At 37.3% G+C, this 9,231-nt stretch overlaps 1 protein-coding gene and 1 long non-coding RNA gene across 2 annotated transcripts in view; one reads left to right on the forward strand and one right to left on the reverse strand.

Moving 5' to 3' along the window:
• Positions 1-4,551: 4,551 nt before the first annotated feature.
• jun (Jun proto-oncogene, AP-1 transcription factor subunit) lies at positions 4,552-6,695 on the reverse strand. Its single transcript, XM_061887876.1, has one exon. The coding sequence runs from the start codon at positions 6,449-6,451 to the stop codon at positions 5,546-5,548; it is 906 nt and encodes a 301-aa protein (XP_061743860.1). The 5' UTR covers positions 6,452-6,695; the 3' UTR covers positions 4,552-5,545.
• A 182-nt stretch (positions 6,696-6,877) lies between these two features.
• LOC133543752 (uncharacterized) overlaps positions 6,878-9,231 on the forward strand; it is a 45,987-nt gene continuing 43,633 nt past the window's right edge. Inside the window, exon 1 of the long non-coding RNA XR_009804508.1 lies at positions 6,878-6,992. This is a non-coding gene — a long non-coding RNA (uncharacterized LOC133543752). The remainder of the gene's footprint in view (positions 6,993-9,231) is intronic.

The raw sequence follows: 9,231 nt of genomic DNA on the forward strand, positions 1-9,231 counted from the left end.
TTAATTATACTATATATGATATGAATAAGATATTTTCAAAATTTAATTTATAATCTTACAAATTCTAAAAATATTTTTTAAATAAATAAATAATAAAACACATTTATAATAATTAATAATTCTTTTTTCCAAACATTTATTGGGTACCATTTTTTTTAAATAATAATAGTATGTAATTTTTTTTTGAAGAAATAAAAAACATTTGTTTATTTATTTTTCCGACACATTCAATTGTCAGGCTTGCCACTGTTTTAGTTTTTCCTCTGTGTGTGTTTAGTATTTCCTGTTTTTAGTTCCTGTCAGCGCTCTTATTTTGTCTGTTTCCTGTTTTTTCACCCTGTGTGCTGTTTCCCCTCAGCTACAGCTGATTGACACCTGACCTCACCTGGTGTCAATCAGCCCGATTCTATTTGAGTCTGTTTTTATCCTCCAGTCAGTTGCTGGATTATTGTCCTGTCGATGTCGCTCTTGTCGTTGCTACCTCTCGTGTCGTATCTTGTTTTGTCTATGCAGCGTCGCGGTAAGCTATGTTTGATCGCGTTTTTTAGCTTACTGCCTTTTGTTCCCTGCTTCCAAGTTTGTTTTTATGTTACATGTACGACTTCCGTTTCCTGCTCGATTCTTGCTAGCTTCCATGCTAAGTTCCTTTTTTTTTTATAGCTCCCACGCTAGCTCCTTTAGTTTGTTACCCGCCTCGTACGCGCTTTGTGTTAGTACCCTTTTGTTTGTTCTTGTTCTATTATTTAAATTAAATCATGCTTTCTCACTCCATGCCTGCCTCCATCTCTGCATCTTGGGGTTCGTCACAAACAAACTCTGACAGCAATGAGCTGTTAAAAATACATCAAATGCTGTTTTTTTTCAAACGAGGAAAATAAAAAATAAATAATAATATTGATGATAATAATTATAATAAATACAGCTGACAGATGTCAACATAAAGCCATAGACAGCTGTGTTCCCGAATGGCCTTGGAGAGATACAGCAACCCACAAGCATACAAAAGGCTCATCAAACACCCACATTTTAATTGTGTTTCAATCAGGGTTAATTTGGAGATCATATCTCTCTAAAAAGGCAACCGACAGTTCTTGAAACTTTGCAGAACAACCATTCAATGTCGGCTTTATCTTCTCCATTTTGACAAAATACACAACAACTTTTTATTCCAGCGGGTGTTACAGTAACTTTTGTAACATGTCCTAATGCTTCTACAAAATAGTGTAACTTTGAACCAAGTTTTATTGTGTGTGCAATGACAATAAAAGCACATAATCTAAACAGTCATCAGTCAGAATTTATACAATATGAATTGGAATCTTTCCTCATTATTAAACATAGAATTATGTTTACATATAAAGGGTGAAATGGGTTGATAACATAATGTATCATTTTCAATAAACAAATAACAAATGTTTGCATTGTTGTAATACAATTACATTTTCTGTCCATGTATTGCATCATTTGTAGTATCTGCACAACATCATCCATATTGTAATGTGTACAGTATGTATTCTTTATGCTTAACTTGCAAAAACACAATATTCATTATAACTCATATATTACAGTTGATTTTGACCAATAATACATTTCAAAAGTTCAAAATTAGGGTGAAATGTTTCATGTTGTACTGATGTTTTTTCAAAACAAAGCTTTGATTCCGGTGGTTTATTACATCATGCAATAACTTTTGCAATATGTAACAAGTTATTACAGAATGCGGCCAAGTTTATTACAAAATGTGTTGCTGTTACACAATGTTTTACTTAATGCAGAATTATTAGAAAATGCGGCGTTACACACCTTAAAGTGGCTTAATCAACGTTGAGTATATTTGTGATAAAGTGTCGCATTTATTTTTATAAAATGTTCTATAACTTTATTGACAAACTAATTGCCACCTATTTCCACCCAACTCTCCTCATAAGTGTTTTTCAACATAGTGTTAATAAAATTCTCACTTTTTTCCATATTCCAATGAACTTTAAAGTGGTTTATTCAACGTTTAGTGTGTTTATAATACGTATTAAAATGTCCTTTTAACTTTATTGACAAACTAATTGCCACCTATTTCCACACAATTCTCCTCAAGTGTTTTTTCAACATAGTGTGTTAATAAAAGTCTCTCTTTTTTCCATATTGGCAGTGTGCTACAACTTTATTGACAAATTGTTGCAATACATTCGCTCCTAATGAACTTTAAAGTGGTTTATTCAACGTTTAGCGTGTTTATAATACTTATTAAAATGTTCTTTAACTTTATTGACAAACTAATTGCCACCTATTTGTACCCAATTCACCTCAAAAGTGTTTTTTTCAACATAGTGTGTTAATAAATATCTGACTTTTTTCCATATTGGCAGTGTGCTACAACTTTATTAACAAATTGTTGCAATACATTCGCTCTAAATAAATCTTAAAGTGGTTTATTCAACGTTTAGTGTGTTTATAATACATATTGAAATTTTCTATAACTCTATTGAGTAATTAATTGCCACCTATTTGTACCCAATTCTCCTCCAAAGTGTTTTTTTCAACAAGGTGTTAATAAAAGACTTACATATTTTCATATTGGCATTGTGCTAGAACTTTATTGACAAATTGTTGCAATACATTCGCTCCTAATTAACCTTAAAGTGGTTTATTCAACGTTTAGTGTGTTTATACTACTTATTAAAATGTTCTATAACTTTATTGACAAACTTATTGCCACCTATTTGTACACAATTCACCTCAAAAGTGTTTTTTTCAACATAGTGTGTTAATAAATATCTGACTTTTTTCCATATGGGCATTGTGCTACAACTTTATTGACAAATTGTTGCAATACATTCGCTCCTAATGAACCTTAAAGTGGTTTATTCAACGTCTAGTGTGTTTATAATACATATTGAAATGTTCTATGACTCTATTGAGTAATTAATTGCCACCTATTTGTACCCAATTCTCCTCAAAAGTGTTTTTTTCAACATAGTGTGTTAATAAAAGTCTTACATATTTCCATATTGGCATTGTGCTACAACTTTATTGACAAATTGTTGCAATACATTCGCTCCTAATGAACCTTAAAGTGGTTTATTCAACATTTAGTGTGTTTATAATACATATTGAAATGTTCTATAACTTTGTTGAGAAATTAATTGCTACCTATTTGAACCCAATTCTCCTCAAAAGTGTTTTTTTCAACATAGTGTTAATAAAAGTTTGACTTTTTTTCTATATTGGCATTGTGCTACAACTTTATTGACAAATTGTTGCAATACATTCGCAACTAATGAACCTTAAAGTGGTTTATTCAACGTTTAGTGTGTTTATAATACTTATTAAAATGTTCTATAACTTTATTGATAAATTAATTGCCACCTATTTGCACCCAATTTTCTTCAAAAGTGTTTTTTCAACATAGTGTGTTAATAAAAGTCTCACTTTTTTCCATATTGGCATTGTACTAAAACTTTATTGATAAATTAATTGCCACCTATTTGCACCCAATTTTCTTCAAAAGTGTTTTTTCAATATAGTGTGTTAATAAAAGTCTCACTTTTTTCCATATTGGCATTGTACTAAAACTTTATTGGCAAATTGTTACAATACATTCGCTCCTAATGAACCTTATAGCAGTTTATTCAACGTTTAGTGTGTTTATAATTATTATTACAATGTTCTTTTAACTGTATTGACAAACTAATTGCCACCCATTTGCACCCAATTCTACTCAAAAGTGTTTTTTCAACATAGTGTGTTAATAAAAGTCTCACTTTTTTTCTATACTGGCATTGTACTACAACTTTATTGACAAATTGTTGCAAAACATTCGCTCCTAATGAACCTTAAAGTGGTTTATTCAACATCTACTGTGGCTATAATATATTTTAAAATGTTCTATAACGTTTGTGATAAACCAATTGCCACATATTTAACCCTGAAGTCACCTAAAAGAGGGTTAATCAACTTCTGGCATGTTAATTGTCACTTCTTTTTTTCCCATATTGGCAGTGTGCTACAACTTTATTGACAAATTGTTGCAATACATTCGCTCCAATGAACCTTAAAGTGGTTTGTTCAATGTCTAGTGTGTTTGTGATACTTAATAAAATGTTCTTTTAACTTTATTGACAAACTAATAGTCACATATTTCCACCCAATTTACCCAAAAGTATTTTTATTCAAGTGTATTGATAATACACTCTCACTTATTATTTTCTACATTCAGTGTGCTACAAGTTTATTGACAAATTAATGACAATACAATTGCTCCTAATGAACCTTAAAGTGGTTTATTCAACGTCGAGTGTGTTTATAATACTTATTGAAAGGTTCTTTTAACTTTGACAAACTAATAGTCACATATTTCCACCCAATTGTCTTTAAAGTATAGTGTGTTAATAATACAGTCTCACTTATTATTTTTACAACTTTATTGACAAATACATTTGTTCCTAATGAACCTTACAGTGGTTTATTCAACATCTAATGTTTATTATACTTTTTAAAACATTCAACTTTATTGACAAACTAGTTGTCACATATTTCCACCTAAAAGTGGTTTATTTAACTTGTCGCCTGTCAATAATGCAGTTTCACATTTCTTTTTTCTCTCTTTTCCCTGTTTTATAACTTTATAGAGAGGAAATGTCACCTGAAAATGTTCAATACCGTTTTAACTACTTTTCTTTATTTCAAAGTGTGTTAAATGAAACAATGTTGACACACTAAACTGACAGCTGCTTTCCTTTGACCAAATACATCCGAACCCCGACTACAACTTCTTATAGTCGTCCTCCACGAGTTGTTGTGGATCGATACAAGCAGTGATGGAATTTAACCGGCGGGTAAATAGTGAGAACTCTCCGCTCTTGCAACATGTTGCAACATGTTGTATTGTTTGCTTACACGTCACACCCACTTTTTCCTCACACAGACGTCAAGAACACACACTGTTGCTTTTTTTTACACAAGTTTATTTCCTTAAATATTGACGACTTTCTAGAGTTGAGACATGAAAAAAAGAAAGAATGTACAGATGGTAAACATAAGTACTCTGAGTTGATCTTATATACATAAACAATGAGTGAAACCCCATCAAAAATGACAAATCTTGAAATTTTCAGAAAACTTCTTTACAATAAAGAAAAATAGTCTCATACTGGAACTCAAGAAGTTTTCATATGCGCTTTGTTGGTGAGGGCCAATATGGCGGCAGCGAGAAATTTGACAGGTTCAAAGGTCACCTGTAATACCGGATGCCTTTCTCCACTGGCGCTGACTGACTCGAGACCAAGTCCATGCAGAGCCGGGAGGTGAAATCAAGAAAAAGTCAGTCGAGAGTCCCGGTCGTGAAGGAATTAAGTTCATGCTCCGGTTTTGGGTTCATAGTCACCGTCCCGGCCCGGAGCAGAGACCCCCCATGCGGGGACAAGTGCATGACACTAGGGTGCTTTTTTTCTCTGCACAGCCCTCTTGGTCTTCCTGCCGCTTCAACCCCGGATCCAGCAGGCAGGAAGCGTCCGTTTTGGTTCAACTTCTTTCTTTTTTTTTGAAGGACTCAAAAGGTCTGAAGCTGCTGCGTCAACATGAGCTGACAGCCGCTGTTGACGTGGTTCATCACCTTCTGCTTGAGCTGCGCCACCTGCTCCCGCAGCATGTTGGCGGTGGACGCCAGCTCCGAGTTTTGGGACTTGAGGTTCTTGACTTTGTCCTCCAGCCGGGAGATGCGCTCCAGCTTCCTCTTGCGGCACTTGGAGGCGGCGATGCGGTTCCTCATGCGCTTGCGCTCCGCCTTGATGCGCTCCTGGTTCTCCATGTCGATGGGGGAGAGAGGCGGCGTCTCGCCCGGCATCTCCGGCACCGTCTGCGGCTCCTCTTTGAGCGCGGCGAGCCGCGGGAGATGGGCGGAGGGCTGCGCGTAAATGGGGAAGGACGCGCTCGGGGCGGAGGTGGTGTAGCCGGGCGCCGACACGCTGCTGACGGCCGGGGTGAACGTGTTCAGGTCCTCGTAGACCGGCGAGTCCGCGCGGTTGTAAATAGCCGCTCCGGTGTTGACGCTCGCCGGCGCCGACGCGACGCTCGCCCCCGGCATGTGCTGGTGGTGGAGCTCCGCCAGGGCGCGCACGAAGCCCTCGGCGAAGCCCTCCTGCTCGTCGGTGACGTTCTTCGGGCACAGGAACTGCGTCGGCGTCGGCGTGGTGGTGATGAGGCCGTTGCTGGACTGGATGATGAGTCGCTCCAGCTCCGGGGAGGCCAGCTTCAGCAAGCCCACATCCGGCGAGGTGAGCAGCTCGCCGGCCTTCGCCCGGAGGTGCGGCTTGAGGGCGCCGCTGGGGTCGGCCAGGTTGAGGGTCATGTTGCGTTTGAGCGCCTTGGGGCCGCTGTATCCGAAGCCGACGCTTTCGTGCTGGGAGAACGCGTTGAGCGAGTCATCGTAGAAAGTAGTTTCCATTTTGGTATACATAGAAGTGAAACCGAAAACAAACAGAATAAAAAGTCCCTTTTCACTTCTTCCAAGTTGTCCCGCACTTTCGACACGCGAATCTGCGACTATGTCTCACAGTGAAAAAAATATCCACACTTTTTTTTTTCTCAGAAAAAATAGAAAGAGCGTCCACCAGCTGTCTTGCGGAGGTTCCCCCTGCGTGGACATGTATACACTCTGAGTTTGTAGCAGCGTGGAGGCTAACCTTATCTGCTGCCGCTGCCTCTCCGAAAATAGCCATGATGTCACGTCAGGGCTCTCCCATTGGCTGGGGGGCGTGTCCCCGAGGTTGGGCCGCGCCTCTGATTAGCGGCGTTGCCATGACGACTAACCCCACCCCTCTTTCCCCACGCCCACAACCACCGCCCAGAAGATTCTAAAAGTCTCGCGGTGGATTGTGGGATGAGGTAATGCCCGTGAAGTTGGAGCATGCGCAGTGCGTGGTGGGGTGACGTGTTGTTTTTGAATCTCAAGTTACCCGCTTGGCTGTCAGAACGTCGAAGGCAGAGGCTTTTTTACGGTGGGTTAGTCCTCCATTTATGGTTGTTAACATCTACAAACACGTTGTACAAGTTCAGGAATGTGTCTTTTCAAAGCAAATGTCACCATTTTGTCTTTATATCACTAATATTTTTATTTTTTATTTTTTTTACAATGGATTCACTGATTCAATAATAACGCCACTTTAAAGGCCTACTGAAACCCACTACTACCGACCACGCAGTCTGATAGTTTATATATCGACGATGAAATATTAACATTGCAACACATGCCAAAACGGCCGGGTTAGTTTACTAAATTGCAATTTTAAATTTCGCGCAAAGTATCTTGTTGAAAACGTCGCGGTATGATGACGCGTGACGTCACGGATTGTAGCAGATATTTTTATCCATATGTGTATTTATATATATATATATATATATATATATATATACATATATATATACAGTGGGGCAAAATAGTATTTAGTCAGCCACCGATTGTGCAAGTTCTCCCACTTAAAATAATGACAGAGGTCTGTAATTTTTATCATAAGTACACTTCAACTGTGAGAGACAGAATGTGAATAAAATCCAGGAAGTCACATTGTAGGAATTTTAAAGAATTTATTTGTAAATTATGGTGGAAAATAAGTATTTGGTCAACCATTCAAAGCTCTCACTGATGGAAGGAGGTTTTGGCTCAAAATCTCACCATACATTGCCCCATTCATTCTTTCCTTAACACAGATCAATCATCCAGAAAAACAGCCCCAAAGCATGATGTTTCCACCCCCATGCTTCACAGTAGGTTTGGTGTTCTTGGGATGCAACTCAGTATTCTTCTTCCTCCAAACACGACGAGTTGAGTTTATACCGAAAAGTTATATTTTGGTTTCATCTGACCACATGACATTCTCCCAATCCTCTGCTGTATCATCCATGTATCCATTTTGGTATAAACCCAACTCGTCGCGTTTGGAGGAAGAAGAATACTGAGCTGCATCCCAAGAACACCATACCTACTGTGAAGCATGGGGGTGGAAACATCATGTTTTGGGGCTGTTTTTCTGCTAAGGGGACAGGACGATTGATCCGTGTTAAGAAAAGAATGAATGGGGCCATGTATCGTGAGATTTAGAGCCAAAACCTTCTTCCATCAGTGAGAGCTTTGAATGGTTGACCAAATACTTATTTTCCACCATAATTTACAAATACATTCTTTAATCGGTGGCTGACTAAATACTTTTTTGCCCCACTGTGTGTGTATATATATATATATATATATATATATATATATATATATATATATATATATATATATGTATATGTATATGTGTGTGTGTATGTATGTCCCCCATACAAAGTAAAAGGACAAGCGGTAGAAAATGGACTGATGGAAGTCTGCATAAGCACACGCTCAAAACACAGCGTCACTTTTGTTAGGTAAAGTAAGCTCAGAATCGAACATTTGTCCAGGTCTCTTGTCTTTCTCCATAAACCATAAAGTCCCATGCTAACCAGCCACCCAACAAACAAACACAGAAATAAGAAACCCTGTTATGTTTTCTCTTTTGAGTTTTTGAGGAATTCTCTGTTTTTTTTTTGTTTGTTTTTTTAGAATCTCATATCCGTCTGGTCTTATGTCACTGACCAGGAACAAGGAAGTAGGATAGAATATACTTTTTTTTTTTTTTTTTTGGTCCCACTCTTGGGAAATTATGTGGCTGCAGTGCAGGTACAAAATGTTGAGAAAAAAAAGACACGAAAACAAGAGGGAAACATTAAAGAACACACAGGATATTAGACATTAAAAGAGCACAAGCCTGATGCCACCAGCTGACACTTCAGCGGCCCCATTTCTACACACAGCTACAAAAGTAAAACACAAAAGATAGCAATTAATACAACATGTTGAGCACATTCGATTGCATTATACACACACACACACACACACACACACATGTATATGTATATATGTATATATATATATATATATATATGTATATATTTATATTGGGTTGCAATGCAAAAAGTCAGTGTTCAAAAACAAGAAAAAACAAAAAACAAACTAAAATTAGGGGAATTTTATTAGAACAAAAAAATGTTTTTCCTGCCAAAATAACAAGAAAATTCGGCTTGTCAAAACTTTCCAAAACAATTAAAATTAGCTAACCTCAATGAACCCAAAAATACATTAAAATAAGTATATTCTCACTAATAACAAATGCATTTTTCTTGGTAGAAAAAAATAATATGAGATCTTTTTGCTCAATATGT

This window comes from Nerophis ophidion, linkage group LG26 (assembly GCF_033978795.1).
Source record: "Nerophis ophidion isolate RoL-2023_Sa linkage group LG26, RoL_Noph_v1.0, whole genome shotgun sequence".
Lineage (NCBI taxonomy): Eukaryota > Metazoa > Chordata > Actinopteri > Syngnathiformes > Syngnathidae > Nerophis > Nerophis ophidion.

What these genes read in the sequence shown, in the direction of transcription:
- jun (XM_061887876.1), bottom strand. Translation starts at nt 6,451, where the DNA reads ATGTATACCAAAATGGAAACTACTTTCTACGATGACTCGCTCAACGCG.